Raw genomic sequence first — 21,516 nt, 5'->3', positions numbered from 1 at the left:
TCACTGCATCTTCCTGAGATAATTTGGGTACAACAGGGTTTACAATGTAGGTTTCACAAGGGTATCCAGTAGGGTGGTACTGCTCCTTCATTGCATCTTTCAAATAATAACTAATTCTACCTTCATTGATTCTCTGGGTCTCTATGTTGGGAGCCGTACAACCTCCATAGCGTCTACATACCGCACCAAGCCCCGCCTCAGGCTCTCAAGGTCCTGAGGACAGCTTTCCTTGTCTTCCTTTCAGGGCCCACTATTTTTTAGGGCAATTTCAATGCTCCACTGACCCAACCCTTGATTATTCCAGTCCGTCCAATGCCCACAGACTCTCTTGCACCTGATAGCTCTCCTCATAGATGGATTCCCGGGGCTGTGTGATACCTGGTTCGTGGCACCCCAGAGACCAGGACTACATCCACAACTCGGCTGCTCATGTGACCTTCTCCCATATTGATTTGCCTCTCCTCCCATTACAGTGGACATCCTCCACCACCTCTATCCTTCTGCGGGGCATTTCCAACCACTCACCTGTTTCTATTCAGGTTGGGCACCCTGATCAGCTACACCATCCAATGTGATGCCTTAATGCATGGTGCCTGGTGCCCAATGTGCGGAGTTCCTGCGGTGCGAAGTCTAGGCTTACTTCAACTGGAACAAAGGCACAGTTGAGTCGCCTTGCACCCTATGGGTGGTGGTGGTGGCTACTATCAGGGGTCTGGTTCAAGACTTTCTCTGTGTCCACAGTCGGGAGAAGCTGGGCATATCACTAAACGTGAGGCGCACAATGTGGATGTGGAGCAGCAGCTTCAATGAAATCACCCATGACTCTAGAATGCTAGCTGCAGCTGGCCCCAGTTTACTTGTGTCAGGTCTTGCTTGAGGAGGTGTAGCAGTGCTGAAGGGCCTTGGATCAGGGGGTATATACGTTTGGTGACAAAAATGGCATGTAGCTTTACTGGCTAACGTCTAGAACTGTCCCCAAAATAGTGGACTCAGCCAGTGCTCCTGATATTGCAGCATACTACCAACAGCTTTATGCCTGACACTGAACCCCAAAAGTCAAGCATGCTCATCCAGTACTTAATGGCATTCCTGTGCCACAAATCTCCCTTACCCTCTGATCAGAATGCGAGGAACCTGTGACACTGAACAAAATTGAATCCGCAGGGACCACTATGAAATCTGGGAAAACTCGCTGCCCCAATGGGTGCCACTTGAGTACTACCAGAGATACAGTGAAATATTTAATCATTTTCTACTAGATGTGCACTCAGAAGAACTTACCAATGGGAAGTTCCCACCTGGGATGGCCACAGTAGTTGTTATTCCCAAAGATGAGCAACTCTCAATACACTGCTCTTCATACTGAGCTATCTCTGTAATCATCACAGAACTCAAGACCTATGCTAAAATATTGGCCACAGTCTGTTGCAGGTCTTACATCCCTAGTCCACCCGACCAGTATGGCTACATGCCCTACCCCCGCACTAGACATTGTATACAGCAAGCCCAGATGGCCTTAGCCCGTGCTACAACGCAGTCGGGCTTGCATGCTCTTCAAATACATTTTGAGACGGCCTTTGATTCAGTAAACTGGTCTTTTCTCTTCAAGGTCCTCAAACAGATGGGATTTGGCCTCAGATCCAGAGCCAATGTGTGTTTACTATATGCCATCCCAATGGCGCAGGTGAGCATAAGAGTCCTCTTTCATGAGTTCCCAATAGGCAGGGGTACCCAGCAGGGCTGCCCTGCTCTCCTGCTTCTTTTTTTGTGCTCACCTTCGAACAACTGGCATGCCTCCTTTGCACTGATGTGTGGATAAGGGGACTGGAAGTGGAATGATCAGCTTGGGGCCCATATCTACAGGGCGGCGTTAAGCCATAAAAAGTGGCTTAGCACAGCCTTGTAAATGTGGCACAATGCACAGCGCCAGCAGAGCATTGCTAAAAGTGATGCTCTGGTGGTGCTAGGGTCTTGTAAACATGCCCCTTAGTTCCCTGATTTTTTTTAAGGAAATAGTTCCTTCTAAAAGCCCGTGGAGTACAGACATTTTCAGTGCAACCCGAAGTCAGAGTGACTCTCCTAGATGAAATATGTTGAGTATGTTGGGCAACAGGAAGCCAAAACTCGCTGGAAGGCATATGCAAATACAAAGCTAACTTTTAGTTTCCTTGGAGTATATCATTTAAAATATGATGTATTTGAATGGCATGACAATTTCAATCCACGTGTCCCTTCCTGCACATAAGCAATATTTCAATAATGACCATTTGCTACTTCTATGTGTGCTGCATTCTGCGCAGCACTGCCAATTTCGGCGCAGTGCTGCACCAGTTCCATGTAAATATGCCCCTTAGTATATTATACAAATAATTAATATTGTTGAGGGAAATGGGTAAAATTCTATAATTCTATAATTTATGTTCTCTATAAGAGCACGTTCTTGTGGCAGAACGTGCCTGTAGGTAGAAACACTTGTGTCAGAATCCTGCAATGACAATAACATCACAAATATGGTTCCCAGTGAAGCAAACTCAGCATTCTAACAGGGCCAAGGTTATTAAAATTATTATCACAAAATTGAGCTATCGTTATACAGGTTGTTTTTAATATATAGGAATTATTGACTCGAGGTATAAATCAATTGGATGATTCATAGACCCAAAGTATAGTGATAAAGTTGGACTGTGCTTCTGTAATGCGTGTCAGGGTCTGAAATATTGTATTATTTCACTAAGTCCTTTTTGGAAGTGCCTTTGAAACCTGTCATTTTGCTTCAGTTTTTTCCTACAAAATGTACCATTTGGCGCCATACCTACAACTGAAAGAAGATTAAGCTTGGTTCCTTTGCTTGGTGAATGCAGGACATAAACGGGTTTCAAACACTCAATGGAGACTGATTTTCCTTCCCACCTCTGATTGTCATCCACAAGTATTGGCATCCATAGAAGCTTCACCACTGAATACGACCACCTGCAAGGGTTTAGATGACATTGCCAGAGTCGCAAGTGGGCAAATTAATTAAAATGTCCTGGTGCCATTTGGCATGGGATTGGTGCACGTGCCTGAGGGACATGATCCGGAGGAAATCGAGCTAATGCTGTGAGAAACAGTTTACTCAACCACAATAAATTGTGTTAAGTTTCACTTTTACTAAAAGTCAGCTGGCCCTTAGAGGCCCATAGCTGGCCTTCGGACACCCTAGCTGCACCTTAAATAGACTTAGAGACTCTTCAGTAGTCCTCAGTCTCAAGATATTCATCATTAACTGTTGTCTCATCCTCGGAGGTCCAGTGCTGTTTATCAGACACTGACATGCGGTCCTGAAAGTCGTTCACTACTACGGTGTTTGAGTACCTCGATGCTTACGCTTTTCTCCAAAATCAGTGTTAGAATGTTTAAACACCTGAAGCTTGTTGTTCCATTTGTTCATTAATACCCACCGTTTTGTTTGCCACTATTTGGGCTATCAATTGGGGCAAACCCTACAGAAATATTCCATTGCAGTCTGAAGTTATAGAAAAATTGTTGAGATATCATTTTATACAGAATTGCTCAATATTTTGTTGCATTTGTTAATTGAACAAACATACATGCTAAAACACTAATGAACCAAACCAATCAACACCAAACGAAAATCAATTTATAGAGACTGACTTATCACCCCGGGGGTATCCAGGCACGGGAAGTGAAGGCTGCGTGCTGGTTAGGTTATTCTTCAAAGAGCCATGCATTGAGCTTTTTCCTGAATTCGTCGAGAGTGGGTGTGGCTTGTAGTTAGGTGGGTAGGTCGTTCCAGTTCTTGGCTGAGATGGAGAATGCGAGTCCTCTGCTTTGGGTACTTCGGATTCTCAGGATTTGGGCAAGGGAAAGGTTGGTTGATTGGAGCTCTCTGGTGGGCTGGTGGAAGGAGAGTCTGTGGTTGATGAGGTTGGGTCAGATATTGTGGAGGGCTTTGAAGGCCATTATGAGGATCTTGGACTTGCATCTCTTGTGTACGGGCAGCCAGTGTTGGTCTGTGAGGTGGGCGGCGATGTGGGTTCTTCTGGGACGAGTCTTGCTGCTGTATTCTAGGTGGTCTGGACTCTGTGAAGGAGTTGTATGGGGAATCCAAGTATAGGGCGTTTCCGTAGTCCAGTCTACAGGTGATGTTTTTTTTCCACGATTTTTGCCGGGAATGGGAGCAGCAAGATGGGTCAATAATGTTTGAGTTTGCTGAGGTTTGCCTTGCCGTGAAGGAAATGTTGCACTGAATGTCTGGAGTCAGACAGTACCAAATATGTTTGAGGTTTCCTAGGTGATTTAGTCAACCCAATCAATTATGTAATAATAGAGCAAATTACTAAATTGGGGCAGAATCAATTTATATGAAGAACAGTTCATTTGATGATGATGAGGTATACATTTCGGCAGTATATGTGAAGCATGAAACCATCTCCTAATTCTGTTCAATGTAAAGAATCTATTAGTGCAAGACAGAACTCCCTTGTCTTAACTGGCTAGCTAGGTTGCACCCACTGAACATGAAGATTGTTAGAAAGGGAAACATTGAAAGTATCCTACATGAATGTGCAAACCCTCTTAGATAGCTTTTTCCAGTGGGGCAGGTGTTAGCAGACCCTGTTCTTTTATGTTCAATATTTACCTAATGTAAATCCAAAGTTTATTTATAGGGCACAGATCCTTGCAACAAATACTTGTTGCAGTTTTGATAGCAATTTACTATTTGGTTTGAAGTGTTAGTCATTTTTGTAAAGTTTACTTGGGTGAAAATTGTCATGCCATTCGAATAGACCATTTCAAAGATTTGTTCGAAGTAAGGGGACTGATTTGTAGCACTGTATTTGCATATTATCGCCAATGGAGCATTGGCTTTCTTTTGTCAAAAATACTCAACATATTTCATCTAGGAGAGTCATTCTGCCTTAGGTTTGCAATGAAAAATTCTCTACTCCATAATTTTGTAAAAAAAGAGCTCTTTCCTTAAAGTAAATCAGGAAATTAGGTATGTTACAAAATAATTAATACCTCTGAGAACAAAATAATAACATCTCTATAAGTCTGTACTTTATGTTCTCTTTAGTGTATGTTCTGATCTTCGAGCAGGGGCATATCTGCATATCTGCGTGTGCCTCTCCCCCCCCAGCAAAATATTTCTTGTTAACTGGGTTAACAGGTCCCCAGTGACTGACAGGTCGAATCTGGAATGTGCAAGGTGGCTGTTCACCTGTGTGCAGAGTACGATGTTGTGACAGGGTCCGTGAAGAGCAAAGATGTGATCAGAAATCGGTGCTGTTCACAGATACCAGTGCGCCCATGCAATGCATCCCATCCAGCAATGGTCGGAGTCACGGACTAAACGTCTTTGGGCTATGGTGTTTCTCAACGTCGTACCGAAATAGCTTTGCTCAAACATGCGGAATAAAACAATTAGATGTCTGTCTTTCCTTCTGCCCCATCGTCTAACATTATTTTTGCATTTCCAAATACCCTCCTGCTTTCAAGCAGCATGATGAGGGGCCTGCCTGAGTGTGCCAGGGAACGATGATGAGGCTGCTGTTTTGCTCCTAAAGCAAAAGTATGACCACAACAGCAAGAACACCAAGTACTGAATGTTGTTTATGTTTGTATGTATAACTGAGTGTATGTGAGCATGTGTACATGTGAAGGTGCCCATGAGTGAATGCGCGCACAATCGTGTTTGTTAATGCATACAAGTGTACATGTGTGCCTGTACGCTTGATCTTGGGTTTGCATAAGAATGCGTTTGTTCATATGTGAGTGTGCACACATGAACGTACATATGTGCAGGTGATTTGGCATTTAAGAGTGTGAGTGGATATGAGTGTGTGCGTGCAAGTATGTGTGTGTGTGGGGGGTGTGCATGGGGTCACTAATGTGATACTTGACCTGGGGAACCGGAAGCCTCCGCCCTTCAGCGTTTAATCCTCCAGGGGAAAGCACTGACTCAGGTGCCTCGCAATGGGGATTCTTGGATCTGCTCGGCTAAGTCGAAACCCCAAGTTCCTCCCAAGGGTGCAACTCACCCTGCCCTTGGTAGGGGAGGGTGAGTTGTTTGTACCTAGCCGGCGACTACCAACCCAGTAGTTTTTCCCCATATACCGAGTGGTATACCCCACACACCAACCAGATGACCTAGGCCAACCACATAGCTCAGAGCAACCGCAAAAGAGATAGCCCAGGCCAACCACGAACAGAGTGCCAAACTGCATAGAAGTTGCAGACAAGAGTGGCTATGCATGGGGAAGACAGCCTTCAGAAATACTTCCTGAGGCCCTGCCCAGTGCCACTGACTGGATGCAACTGCTTGCCTCCCTGCAACTCCGTTGGCACCGGCTCTGGACTTCATTCCTAAGCATCCTGACTCTAAAAAGATCTCATCCCAGTGATCCAGAGTAAACTGCTGGCTTAACACGTTCCACGGGACACATATCTTCGTTTATTTGCTTCTATCATTTTAATGTTTTAATATAACTATGTTTGTTCTTCTCCGGCCATTACAATGGATGGAATTGGAAATAAGCTGCCAGGGCTTAAAGAAAAAACGAGTGTGTGCTTATTATCAGAGAACTTTCAGAGGATGCAAATCGCTTCATACCTCCATAGCAAACATTGGAATGATAGTTAAGGAGAAGAGACAGATATGCATTCTTTATGTCAGTACATTTTGGTTCCTGAAATTCATTGAAGACTGCTGTTGTATCACAAAGGCGTTTTTACATAAACTTGTAACAATTTACAAAAAAGCATTGGCAAAATCAATAGGTCTGGTTTTAATAATCTACCACTTGCAAACACAGCCATGCGTACATGAGCACAGAGCGTTTGTGCCCTGTCTCTGTACAGCATGCCTCATTCTATACCTCTTAGTACAGAGCTGTAGCACAACTGAAAACGTGTGGAACTAAACAGGGCACCAAAATTGGTGGCACAGAGCTACAGCTTAACGGGTTTATATGTATTTGTGAATGCATGTGTTTGCATGTGTAAAGACATATCAGCCAGCCTATTTGATTCAGAGATAAAATAATTTTATTGTGTGAGCAGGTTAGGGCGCATGTCGCGCTAACTGTTGGTTTCCAGTATGCCAGGCAGACATTGTTACCAAATGTCTGTTAGCCTTGTACTCATTTGTGTTTGTACCGATGAATGCCATGTGTATTGCCCTGGCCCTATTCTGGAATTAGCAATGAGGTTCTTCAGGACCTTGGAGTCAGCCACCTCACACTCTTCTTCATTGGGTACCTCACCTATGGAGCCACTTTCTTTCCCATGGAGCATGCTATCTCTTACAAAACAGAAGGACACACTCTCAGGTTATAAAATCAGGGGTGAATCTCAGATATCATGCAATTGTATCAATATTCATGAAAAATATGCATTGCAATAAAAAAAAAACTTATTTATGTGTGTGTGAACATTACCAAGGCACAAACTTACCTTCACCAATACTTGCTCGAAATTGACCAGGGCATTCGAAGACTCCACGGATACATTTGCTGAAAACATTAAATAAAAGTGATTAAGGGAACACATTTGCAATGATAATAGGCTTAAGATCATGGCAGACCATGGTAACGGGGCATACTTGACAGAAACCCGGAATTTCCCATTGCTGCCCCTTATTCCTTGGTTCGTGACAACAAATTGAAAGAATGGAAGAGGGTTCCAAAGGGTTCTCTGCTTATCTTCTGTAGTTTACACATCATACCCTCCATTAGCCACTCAGCCTCAAACAGGTGGGTGTTGGGAGGCTAGATTTTAGTCAATCTTGTCATGCCACCGTGGGTCAAAAGGGGTGTTATGTCACTCCCTCAGGCATGTCAGTAAATCGGCATTCATCACAATGATACACTGCAGTGTGGTCACATGGAGATTTTAGATCGTAAGTAGGCAGTGTGGTTAATTCAGAAGGGCACGAATTACATGAGGGAAGAGAATGACAGCTGACGAATATGCCATCATCCTACATCAGACAAGGCGTAATGATATGTGCAAGTATGCTTGGCCTGTGATGTAGTGTAGAGTAGTAAACATCTGCTATTTGGGTTTTATAATCCCACTAATTTTTGACGTGTAATAACCCCAGCAAGCAGTGCATGAATTGAGTGGAAATGGCACCCCAATTGGAGCTCTTAATCCCATGCAGAAGGCATGCCACAAATAATGCAGAGATCGCTGTTCTGTTTAACCTTGAAGTATGCATGCCAAAAATAGTGAACTGCAGAGATCCCTGTTATGTCTTAACTTCTTATCTTGAATCAGATGACATATTAGTGAATTTCATTTTTCCAGAGTCAGTCGTTTTCGAATGCCTCTCTAGGTTTTCCATAGGTGCTGCAGTCTAGGATTGCGAGATAGGTACTCAATAGTCGGTATTGCATTTTAATTGTCTAAGCACAGCGCCTCTGGCGATAACAGTGTTATACTACAGTGCTGGATCCACCAGAGGGATGTGCTGTGCGACCTGGAAAGATTACTACCCTGGGCTAGACGACCAATGCCCTGGCCTAAAATGTTTGGGCCACACTTACCATGTCACAATCCCAGTGTTGATGGAGCTTTCAGCTGGGATTATTTCGTTGTTGTGAAAGCACGGACATTTCTTTGCCTCTACACATTGATCAAGATTCGGGGTGAGAAAGGTCCCTTCTGGGCAGCCGCAGCCCTCCACTGGTAGACCAGACAGGTCGCAAAATGTATTGGGTTGCGCCAGGAAGCGGCACGTGCTATTGCAAGCACTAAAACTGTAGCTGAAGATCATGGATTCAGGACAGCTCATTTCTGTGTGCGCAAATAGACATAAAAGGTTGAGAAAGTCATACAGTGCTTCGGACGCAGACCTATAGCGCTAAAAGTAAAAACAGACGAGTACACACCATGAATGAAAAACACACGCAATGCTAATTAATAGTATGATTTCAAATTCACACAAGATGGGCCAGTCACTCGCCCTGGCACCACAGAAGCATCCAGAGACCATAGCTTCTATACAGCGAGCACAACGTATATGTCGCTGCCCCACTGAACACCGCAGCCCACCGGGAGTTCAGGGAAGAGAATTCACTGCTAATGGTTGACCCACGGATTAGCCTTTTATTGGACAGTAAACAGAGTGAAGCTGACCTTGCTCAGCAGACAAGTAGTCAGAAATACAGGCTGCAACACAGAAACAGAGTCAAGTAATGAATATCAACACCATCAACTACTATGTCTGTGACACTTTACATCTTATTGGCCCACGAGCTATGCTGAATACATAGTCCTTTACCTAGGACATCCGTGAACTACTTGGTGAAGGCAATATTTGGCTGGCAGATTTAAAATGAACATCAGGACATCCCCTCCAACTCCGAGGGGTACCATCCCAGGCATACACCACTGCACCGCATAGCCCACCGCTCATATTTAAAAAATGATTTTAAATGTATGGTGTGTGCATGCTGGCAGGTGGGTGTGCGTATTAATTGAGAAAGTGTGTGTGCACGTGTGTGTGTATGCACGAGTGTGAAAGTGAAATTTAAGGACAAAGAGCGTGTGATGGGTATGCGATGTCGCTTCCACTACCCGTGGCATTTTGGTGAATTGCTGTTAATGACAGTATGAGGTTGATTTAAACATGTTTACAACGATACTTGTTCAGACCCAGCCAGGCGATGGCATCACGACCCTCTAATACCCGCAAGAAGGAGTTAAAGAAATTAAATTATTAATTTGTCATGAAACGGCCCAAATCATATGCCCCTCCCCCAAACTAAGGTATGACATTCCACAGTACTGCCAATAGTGTCGTTGTCCCAATATTCAATCATCTTCCCAGATCCACAGAGATTGCACAACCCTAGACGCTATAATCCTCAGCCATCCTCAGGTTTGCTCTTCGTTGGGCAGGCAAACCTTCTCACCTCAATGGATTCCGAAACGTCAGCGCTCCAGTGGTTATAATAAAGGGAATAAGGATTTAAGTGTGTCTCAAAATGATAATTAAGCCGAGGGCTAGTTATATTTGAATCGCCATTCAAACGAGACTCCGTGGTATAATAATGTATTGAACAATAATCCTAGAAGGCTAGCGTTTAGCGTTTATAACATATCTCCTAATAAGGAACACAATATCAGGATGAAACATGGTACATAAGTGTGTGTGGGGGGCGCGGGCGGGTTGCTCCTCGAGTATGTGATTACTGTAGATCTTGGAAGAAGAGTTTTTGGAAAAGTCGTAATATTGACAGTACTGTGGGGGATTGTACTTTTGGTTTGATGCCATTCATAGTCTTCTGTCAATCAGGGGCATACACCGGAATTTTAAGAAACCTGCTCTAAAACATTCCCATATTTCAAGACTATGATATGCATGATCTTCCTAGAGGTCCCACTTGAAATCGTACATAACATTGCAAGTGCCTTTTCATAAGTATACATGCGACCCTGCATTTCAACGCGAGCCTCCTTTTAACAAAGCTCCCACAGTGAAACAGTGACTGGAGCCTAAACCTGTCCTCTGTACAGATGCAGCAAAGATCCCCATACTAGTCACGTAGCAATGGGCCCACTATCTTGGTAAAGGCAACTAGTCAAAAGGGCACCACATATCCTAGGACCCTGGTGCGACTGCACCAGCTGTACTCTTGAGAGGTATTGACTTGCATAGGCTTGCATCCTTCCTTTTCCCAGACATTCCTGAATCCCAAGAAAGGCAATACCTGTTCAATCATTTCGAATATTGTCCCAACTTACTCGACAGCACAGCTTCTCCCTTATTTAAGCTTAAATAAGACATCAAAGTGAGAACTATCTCCAGCTCTGGGGACTCCTTTTTGGGTGCTCTGTGCAATGTTTCACTGTGGAGGCATGATTTGCGCCTATATCTTCATCTCTAAATTATTCTCTCATACTCAGAAATCTGTGAAAATACGCTAATTTTCAGAAATATTTTGTTAGGACATTCGCTACTGAAGTTAGTACTTTCTGGCAAGACCTCAAACTTGAGTAGCTCACTTAACCAATTCGTTTAAGAATTCAAACATTAATAGTTTGATATTCCGTCATTTGGAGAGTAAGTTTCCTTGGTATTTCTCTCGGGTTACACCGTGCTACTATTTGGAAGCATCATGCATTTCACCCCTATTACTGTACTAAGGAGACCTAACAGTAACGCTGTCTACCCCGACAAGTGTATATACTGTACCACATATTCCTGTCCTCCATCCAACAATCTTTAGATCATTCTCAGAGCACTTCTTTGCATACGTCGACAGAGCAGCGCACAGAGCCTCTTCACTCTTTTCGGAGTTGCATGTATCATAGATGCAGTTCTAGGCCAGAGAAAAAAAGGAATACGAATTGGAAGTTATCCTTTAAACCCTGAGAAGGCACATGTACATATCCTCTTCAGAAAATCCTTCTTAATTTAGAACAAAATAACTTTGATACTTAGAAGAGGCTGTCTAAAACAATCCTCCTGGTTGGGATAAGGTTCCTTAAGACCCAAAGAAGAAAGAGCATGTACCTACTGATGCTTTCAGGTCACACCACAGAGTTCTAGCAAACTTGTCGCAATCAGACTTGGCAAACAAAACACAAGGCCCAGTAGTCAGATGACCGCACCTATGTGGCTAGATTACCAGATGTTTTACAATAGAATCGAGAACGACTGATTCAGGGTTATTAATGAATCGTTCTTGACTTAAACTCTCTCTACCTATGGAATTCCCTTTAAAAGACCAAGTTATCCTGCAACCTGTAGGTTCAGAGGAAGCATTAAGATCAAATATATGTTCTAGTGGGTGTTTCTGCCATTCTAGATCGCCCATGGTGGCACCGAGATTAGAAAAGGTAGCAGAGAGTAATGTTTCACCATCATCACTCCGAACGGTGGATGAGACTGTAATATGAACGTATGTAGAGATGTATTATGATAACACAAAAGATGGATGGTTATGAAACAAAGTTCTTATAGTCACAAAGTTACTACTGCCCTAAAAAAAAATATATATTTTTTTAAACTATTATTCTGAAAACACCTACGCACCCGGGCTAAAACATTTAGGAAATTGATGTTGCCATTATAGTTAAACTATTATCTATAATTATATCATGTATGACATGGAAGAACAGAAGAGCATATTTTATATTTCTTAATATCTAAATGGCCTAGTTTTCAACCAAATTGGGATTGAAGTGCTAACCCAGCAGTACAAAGGAGTAAACTGATCAGTCACTGTCTTTATAGTACCCAATGAGGCCTGTACCAAGGAGAGCCATTGAGGCTTTATGTTCCTCTGGTCTTTGGGATGCCAACCATACTCCACTTAGAAATTACCCTGTCACAATACATCACTGGAACAAGTTTGGCTACTTGGGTACCCAAACTCGCTGATCTGCCTGGTATCAGCTTAACATTGCTTTATATGCCTGACTTGAATTCAAAAGATTTGGTACCCAAGGACTCAAAAAAAATGTGTAACACAAACTGACCAAAGAGACAATAATTCCTCCACGTTTAGTGAAAGGTGAAGTACATTTCCTTGAGTGACTCAAAGATGACAAATCCACAAAACAACCATACAACCAACACGTGATTTGTCCCACTGGACGTCCTTGAAGCTAATGTAGATAAGTGCTGAACTATCATGAAATATGGTGAGGATAGACTCGTCTGAAGTACTCCCAAAATGCGCCATGAAAATTATAGCAACCATTGTCCCTTCCGGCAAAGGAGACAGGTCTGTGTCTGTGGTAGGCACAAAATTATGGTAAAGGCATCACTGTGTCATTCAATGCAAAAAAGCGGTGATTGTGGCAGTCAGGATCAAATGTCAAGGAAATTTGTGTCTGCCCATCGAATAAGTATATCAGAAATGGACATGAAGCATGGCTATGATTGGCCTGATTCAGAGGCAAGATCAGAGTTCCTTACTTCAGGGTGGATGTGCAGTGAGCTTTCCGCGCTACCTTCCCTTGTATATGCCTGACCTGAAACAGAAGCTTTGATAATTTAGTACTCCACTATCACTTCAACATAAGGTGCCCAAGAAAAGTGTAGTTGAAGATTAATTCCACAATAGAAAATTTAAAGATGGCACAAAGTTTTGACTTTGGAAGATTCTTCTTCTCGGCAGCAGAGAGGAGTTTGTTTTGCTGGTTCAGCTAGGCTAGAAGAAAATGTAGGGCCATACGACAATGGTATGCTATGTTGAGTAAAAAAAGGTTGACCGGAATTCAGGCCAAGCATTTGTCAGTTGCTGAGACTTTTGCATGCAATCCATCCATCAACGTAATATATTGCTTAGTGCTTTGCTGCCCTGCCTGGATGAAGAATATTGGAGCTTCCTGGAGATGGGAAGAGACAATGACATGTTACCTGAGTCTTACACGACGGCTGTCTCAAGGAGAGTGCAGGTCCCACTAAAAAGAATACCTGAAAGTCAGTTGACCTGGACTTAATCAGAGATCCAAAAACCAATGCTATGTCATATGAGGATTGAGGTGGTGTCAGAGACACTAGTGAACTGTGCCTGCTGTTGTGCTGGCAAAGTTCACTAGGCCTGCCCCTAGTCACCCACTCTAAAAAGAAGGTAGGATCACTTTGGCATTTGACTCACTGGTGGTCAGTGGATGTGACCTGAAGAAAGTTGCCTACCACGTCCCAGTGACCTTTTGAGCACTTTTAATGCTCATTCTTAAGCCTGAGAGAAACTTTAATAAAGGAGGTTTTGAAGCTTGAACATCTATTTATTATCCAGCCCTAATCTATTTTCCTCTTGTGTTTCTACCAAAAGCGAAACCACTCTCTCACCCAAGAGAACTTTATTTCGGGTCCAAGAGCCATAAAAGCATATAGGTGCAATAAATAAATACAAAAGGTTAAATAAAATATGTACAGTACATGTGTTTAGATAAAAATAATAAAATTAAATGCACTCCCAGAATGAATTGATACATTCTTACTAAAACCATTATACAGATAAAAGTTTTCCTCTGACAATCCAACTTGCCCCAAGAAACTCGGCAACAGCAATCACTAACATCGGGGAAGTGTCTGATCTGAGAATTCAGAGGGCTGTGTCGGACCTGCAAACTCCCAGCAGTCTACAAGCCGGGGCCAGCCATTTCCTACAAGAGGCAGCATATGCAGGGCATACAAATAGGACAAGAGGGAGGATTTCAATGGGTGCTTTGCAAACTGGGCAGATGGTTGTTTCTTCATGTCACCAGTGACTGGTAAGTAATCTTAGTGGCAAGGTCCAATGCGGAACTGGAAGTATAACTTCCTTTCTCTTGGCACCGTGATTATGTCCCAGATAGCCTCATATTTGCACGTCTCTTTTAGGTTGGTCGAAATCACATGATAGTGTAGAGTGAAGTGCAACCCTCAGATCTTCAGTCTACAATATGCCAATACCATTTTTTTAGGTCGCTTTTTGAAGGAAAGGAAGTAGTGGTTGGAGAACCCCAGAGTTTTCTAAGCCCAAGTGAAGAAAGAAGCCCCTTGATGTGTCTGAGCCAGGGGATAGTATGAGAATGGTCAGCTTCTAAAATGACCTGCAGGGCTACAGTAAAGGAGGCAAGCTCTGGGGAAGTCCAAAGACGCCACCAGTACAAAAGGGGACATAGGCAGGCTTTGTGGCCAATGCGTTTCATGCCTAGGTCCTCAAAAAGGGGGAACTGGACACAAGATTTCTTAGGAACTTGTTTTCAGAAATCGTTATTTCTTGGGCTTTGGCGTAGTCCCACTGTTCAGCCCGGTAAAGGTCTGAGCTCACAGCCTTGGCTTCATATATCTAGATTGCAGGGCGTATTGGTTTGGTATGCGAGAGGTTAAAATCCTTTATTAAAACCCCCGTTGTTTGCTTTTGTTTTAGTGCTTGCTTTGTAATATGCGATTTCCATGAATTTGTTTTCATTTAATATTATGCCAAGGTAACTAAATGTGCCCACCTTTTCAAGTGGGGTACCCTCAAGAATAAATTTCCCTCTGAAGGGTCTGTGGGGATTGAGCTTCATTAGTTTCATTTTAGAAGCATTGATTTCAATTCCCCGCATGGAACAAAATTCCTCAAAGCACGTGAGGAGTTTCCGTAATCCACTTGGGGTCTTGGATATCAGGAGTGTATCATCTGCAACGAGCAAGACCGGAATTTTCTGTGTACCTAATGATGGTGTGTCAGCCTCCACTCTGAGTAGAGAGGGGACGATATCATTAATGTACAAGAAGAATAGGGTGGGGGGCATTCCCTTTGCCAATAAAAACTGTTTTCCAATATAAAAGCAGAAACCTAAGGGCTTGCTCAATGGTAGATATTTTTTTAGGAAAACCTTCCTAGAGGGGACTAAGGATGTCGTGTTCATTTCATCCAGTCTTGAATCTTGCCCATAAGGCAGTGACAGAAAACTTTCTGCACGCGATCTATTAAGCTAATTGGCCTATAATTACAGGGGAGGGCTCTGTCACCCTTTTTGAAAATCGGGACAACAATGGCACCCTTCCAGGACTCAGGGATTGGCACCCCAGATGCTATTGCTTTTGCTACAATGGTGATATATCTTGACCAGATTGAAATATCGGTTAAGAATAGGTCTGCTGGAACACTATCAAAGTCAGGTGCCCTACCACGCTTTAGAGTACCTAAGAAATATGCTTTGTCCGCTTGGGAGAGCAGTTGCAGCACTGGAGGTGTGGATGTGGGGGAGGCTGATAGGAATTCTTGATCTTAGCACCAGCTAAAGGTTGGCCAGCACAACTGGTTGCTGGAGATATAGGCAACTTCATCGGGGTACCTAATGGATTTGGCGTTGGGCAACGGATATGATTCATGATGGCCATGGAGTCTGAAGGAATTAGCTCCATGACTATTACAATTAAGGAATTAACCATAGACTTGAGTTCTGACACCTCCCTCTTTAAATTTAAATCTGGTATGCATAGGATGTGCTGTGCATTTGTCTGGGCTGAATACACATTTATGTCTACTGACCCACCCACCCTAATGCCTGGGTCGGGGTCCTCATGTGGGTCTGAGATATTTATTAAAGGGCTAAAGTGGTTGGTACACTGAATACAGTCACTAGGATCTGGAGGTGGCTCATTTGCTGATTATGAGGAAGCTTGGGTGATGACATTCCTACCCTCCCCCTGCCCTGTAGTGACTGTGACCTGCTGGCCACGTTTTACGAATATGTCAGCAATTTTTTTGTGACCCACCCCCTTCCGGACTGGGGAGCACTCGCACCCAGTTTTGTTGGGGCTATTATCCAGGTAGAGGTTAAAATGTCTTCATATTCACCAAGAAGGTTGTCAATTCTGTCCGTAACACAGTTATTAGTGCATGCTTATGTTTTTTCTGCTTAGTTTTTAACACCGCCACTGCCCCACCCTCTGTTGCTTTTCTTTTACCCATCAAAGGACTTTAATTGGTGGAAAAGTGTTCTATAGAAAACTTGTTCAATGATACAGCCCGCAGGATGATACAATCATAAAAAAACGAGTGTCAACAATGCCTAATTGGAGATAAATGTTAGTGGGTTGGCCTCCGAAGGGCATGGATGGGCCTGCCCTTGGCCCGGGCGCGGCCCGCACACGTCATGCACCGTGAAGTGGCCGCTGCCTGGGGCCACAAAGCGGTCTGAGATATGTAGTCCCTTGCCAAAGTCTCTAGCGTATCCCACGTCGCGAAGTGCCCCCACGCGCTTTATAGTGCTTGTTGGTCTGGTCAAGTGGATGCAGGTGCTGGTGAAAATGGCCCCCTCCTGGGGCCACAAAGCAGTCTGGGATATGTAGTCCCTTGTCAAAGTCTCTAGCGTGCCCCAAAAAGGAAATCATTGCTATGATCAACCATTACCATAGAGAAGGCCCTTAAATATTTTGCCACCCTTTGGAATTGACCGTAAGGTTCTCTGGATTTCCTAGCACCGTCAAATGACTCTTGACTAATATGGCCTCTCAAACAGGGGCCTAGTTATCTATACCACAGCAGGTGTAGTGGCACCAGAGAATACATGTTTGGGGGATCCTCTATAGCTCAGTTATGGCTGGATTTTACCACCTAATAGGAAAGTGGGAGTCTACTTCCTTAAATGTTTTAGAGCCCATGGGAACTTTGCAAACACCACTGCTCTCAAATGGTCCACTTCACTTTCACAAGTACACCACAAAATGTATTTATTTGGCTATTTATTTATACAATTGTTTATATATAGTGTCAAATTGTAACTAGTAACCCCTTCGTAGGACAAATGAGTTTATAGATTAGTGGCCTTTTAAAATTATGCATTGAGAGCTGGTGAAGGACATTGGAGGTCTGTGCACCAGTGAAGTGCAGACTGCTTTTTGCAGTGAGATCCTGTCCTTTTTAAGAGAATGGATGGTGTCAGTGATGCTGGGAATAGAGTAGAAGGCCCCCACAAAGACACTTGTCTTCAGGTTTCTTTTGATGGCTACCAGAATTCATTGATTCCTCAAATCTGAGGAGTAAGAGTTCGAGAGTTGCCTGCCCTGACTTATTTTGATGCTCCACTGGAGTTTTCAGGGTTCAATTAGATTTGCAAAGGTTTTAAGTTTTGCTGCTAGATTGGGCTGTTGCAGGGGAGTTTTAAGTGTATTCTTTGTGCCAGTAATAACAAAGTAGGCTTTTTGAGACCCAGAGTGATGTGCAATGATTTTCCAAGATTATATATAAATGTTTTGTTGCATTTGAATATCTTTCTGAATGCACCAACCTATACTGAGACGCAGTGATCTAGATAGGCCTGTATCGAAGTGCTGGTAAGCTCGATGGGTTGTTTTAACTGAAATAGAGTTGGGATTCTTTATATCATCAGGAGGTGGAGATTAGAGTTCTGAACAATTGTTGACATTTGGTGAACAAAAGAAAGGTATGTACTAATCCATACACCAAGTATGAGTGCCCCTTTGATCAGAATATTTGAATGGTATATAGCTAATTTGACTTTCTCCTATTACATGCAGAGCCAGACATGATATCAAAATGAGCCTTGACAAAAATGCCCAAATTGGTCCTACATTGCACTACACAGGAGGTTGCAATTAGACTGAGGCTAGGGCATGGGGAGGTGGGTAAGGGCAATTCATTCTGTTGGGAAAACATACATGTAAGCTTCAGCTCATTGGGAAAATGCCGGAGTGGAAGTGTTGAAAAATGGCTCTATCTGAAGGATCACACCTACGTTTTCCCTTCCTCCTCTTTTTCTGACATCATTTTTGCTGCTTTTAGGACTCTGCACACTTTACAATTGCTGACCAGTGCTAAAGTGCTTGTGCTCTCTCACCTAAACATGGCAACACTGGATCATACCCAAATGACATATTTAATTTACTTATACGTCCCTAGTAAAGTGCACTAGAGGTGCTCAGGGTCTGTAAATTAAATGCTGCTAATGGGCCTGCAGCACTAATTGTTCCACCCACTTAAGTAGCCCCCTAACAATGTATCAGATCTGCCATTGTTAGACCTATGTGTGCAGTTACACTGCCACTTTGACTTGGCATTTAAAAGTACTTCCAAAGCCTTAAATTCTCCTTTTGTTACACATAGATCACCGCTAAGGTAGGCCCTAGGTAACCAATTGGGCAGGGTGCTATGTAAGTAAAAAGCAGAACATGTACTTATACATTTTACATGTCCTGGTAGTGAAAAACTTCCAAAGTCGTTTTACACAACTGTGAAACCTGGTCCTCTCATAGGCCATCATTAGAGATTCCCTTCCATGCTTTTAAGTGGCAATTTCTGATCTGAGAGGAATAGACTTGTTATGTTTGGTATGGTTGGGATGGTAGTAAGAAATCCTACTTACTAGTGAAGTTGGATTTTAGGTTACTATTTCAGGAATGCCACTTTTAGAAAGCAGACATTTCTCTGACTTACTGCCATCTGTGCCTTGCAGCCTGTCTCCATTCCATGTCTGGTCTGTGCTGGTTGACAGGTCCCCTTGTGCATTCCACCCATACAGCCATAAACTCTGGACTCTCAGCTGCATCTGCATCCACATGCATGCAGATGGGTTTCTCTGGGCAGGAAGGGTAGAGGGGCCCTCACACAAAGGACTGATGACCCCGCACGGGGCTCCTGGCAGACAGGGCTGGGTTGAAAGGGGAAATTGTGCATTTCAAAACCATCCTTCGCAGTTTCCTCCACTTCAAAGGCACCTTTGGGCATGTATTCTGGGTCTGTGAACCCATCAAATCAGACACTTCTGGATCTACTACTGGACTCTGTCAGAGGGACTGCCTCGCTTCCCTAAGGACTCATCTGGACTGCTTTGCTTGGAGGACTGCTGCCGTGTGTGCTGCCCTGCTACCTGATGGACTCTGCTGAAAGCACTGTACTTTCTCCACAAGTGCTCTTGCCTCCTGTTCTGAAGTCTCAGGACCACAAAGGCTTCACCAAAGTGAAGAAAATCCCTGTGTGTCAGAAAAGCGACGCAATGCCTGCAGAAATTGACGCAGCGCCTTCTTCGTGACAGAAAAATTACTGCATTGTCTACCAGATAGAAGCAGCGCCTGCTCCTTCTACCAGCACGTCAGGGATTTTCAACGCATCGTCCCTGGGCATCAAAATATCCCCGCATCACAGAGAGCAACCAAGGCTGCGCTCCTGGAAATCAACACATCACCTTACAGCATGGAAAGAAGCGATGAATCATCTGTGCCACGTCGGAAAATATGATGCAGCACCTTATTTTTCAATGTATCTCCTGCTATGCGGCCTCCTTAAGTGGTTATTTTTGACACATCCCAGATAATGTGTGATACACGGATACCACCACTGATTCCTACGGATTGAGTCTCAGTTAAACCTTTAAAAAGTGATATCTTGACTTGTACATTTTGGATTTTTGTCATTATGGTCTTATTTGATTCAGATACAAATTATATATTTTCCTAAATAGTGGCTGTTAGAAATGGGGTTTATGGTTGGCTAGGGTAGGCACCTAAGCCAGGCAGAACACACCCACTCTAGTCAGGGCAAGGGAGTTACATTTCCAAGATAACCCCTGCTCACCCCCTTGGTAGCTTGCCACGAGCAGTCAGGCCTACCCCAGAGGCAATGTGTAAAATGTTTGCACAATACACACAACACACATGATGCACTATCTCCAATACAAAGGAAACACAACACCAAGTTATATGAAAATATACTGTTTTGTACACAACACAATGATTAGACCAAATACAACATGTCAGTAATATCCTGCTACCTTAGCAGTTGTCAGCACGTTACACATTAGTTACTCTGCAGAACCAGCAGTAGTCATATATAACACACAGGTTACTTAATATTCTGCAACATAAGCAGTGGTCAGGAATCACATAAAAGCACTTGTCATCAAAGTATCATAAATGCCTGCACCAAGAGCATTATAAAACAAATGGCAAGTCAAGAAAACATATTACCATGTCATGCCCATAAAGGGAACAACAGCAAACATGTATGCAACACATCATAAGAAATACCAGGACATAATGATCCACAATGTCCATACCAGGAACATCTGAATTATGTATGTCCAAGAAAAGTACCTGTTTTATGATGAAAAAGGCACCTCCAGTGCCACGAGGAGAACAAAAGGGGCCCCTGGCGCTTCACTGCACTAAAGCGGGACCTTTTGGTAATTGGAGTGGTAGGGGTGTGCCACACACCCCCTCGAGTTTTATAACAAACCCCTCCTGGGGCCTGCGATCTCTGGGGCCTCCCTGGGCTTTCACTGGCCCTCCAGTGTGGGCCCCAGTGGCACAGGTAGCCTCTGATGAGGTTTCCACCCTGCTAGCCGCCAAGGTATCTGTGTCAGACCACTCCTGGGGCCCGCAATTACTGAGGGGCCACAACAGGAGGCCTGAGGCACGGGGGCCTCCTGCGAGACTTCCACCCTGCCCACGGTCTCAGTCAATGATTGGGGCCTCTGTTGGGGCAGGGGGAGCCTCCGATGAGGCTTCTTTCCCCCCTTGCCTGTCCCCACAGCAGCAAATGGGGCCCAATGGAGCGGGGAGCCTCTGATGAGGCTTCCTTTCCCGCCCGGCTCTCTCTCCTGCAGCCCGGAGCTCACCCAGATGCAGTACAGGGCATGCACCAGAGTAGGTACCTGCTGGTGCCCCCGGGTGTGCTCCTCAGAGCGCACTTCACCCCGGGGGCACGGTAGGAGCGTGCCCGGGTCATGACGGTGAAGTTTCAGGACATCAAAAACACACGCTGGGCCAAGTGCAACGTCCGGGTCGCAGCGGTGATGTCGGGCTTCAAGAAGGTGCTTCCCCAAGCGCACAGGCACCACTAAAGACGCACTTTCAAGCGTAAAAATGTACCAGAAATGAAGCTCTTTCCCAGTCCTTCACGGAAAGATGGTAAAGCGCTCTCCAGGTGCTAGGGACTTGCTGTAGGGGTCCAGGGCTACGGCACCCAGCCCCTGGGGGACCAAAATAACAGAAAAGGAGCACAGGCGGCAGGGCCCAGCAGCAGGCCAGCACAAGGTGATATCAAGCAAGTG

At 44.1% G+C, this 21,516-nt stretch overlaps 1 protein-coding gene across 1 annotated transcript in view; it reads right to left on the bottom strand.

Annotated features, from left to right (window-relative positions):
• Window positions 1-21,516, bottom strand: part of LOC138284401 (mucin-5B-like) — a 1,991,087-nt gene that overhangs the window by 695,868 nt on the left and 1,273,703 nt on the right. The window contains exons 15-17 of the mRNA XM_069223138.1: window positions 11,207-11,333; window positions 8,553-8,802; window positions 7,459-7,517 (exon numbers count right to left, since the gene is read on the bottom strand). Of these exons, the coding sequence (XP_069079239.1) occupies window positions 7,459-7,517; window positions 8,553-8,802; window positions 11,207-11,333 (436 nt within the window). The remainder of the gene's footprint in view (window positions 1-7,458; window positions 7,518-8,552; window positions 8,803-11,206; window positions 11,334-21,516) is intronic.

Source organism: Pleurodeles waltl, chromosome 3_1 (assembly GCF_031143425.1).
Source record: "Pleurodeles waltl isolate 20211129_DDA chromosome 3_1, aPleWal1.hap1.20221129, whole genome shotgun sequence".
Classification (NCBI taxonomy): Eukaryota; Metazoa; Chordata; class Amphibia; order Caudata; family Salamandridae; genus Pleurodeles; species Pleurodeles waltl.
This window is presented reverse-complemented; position numbering and strand designations above follow the sequence as displayed.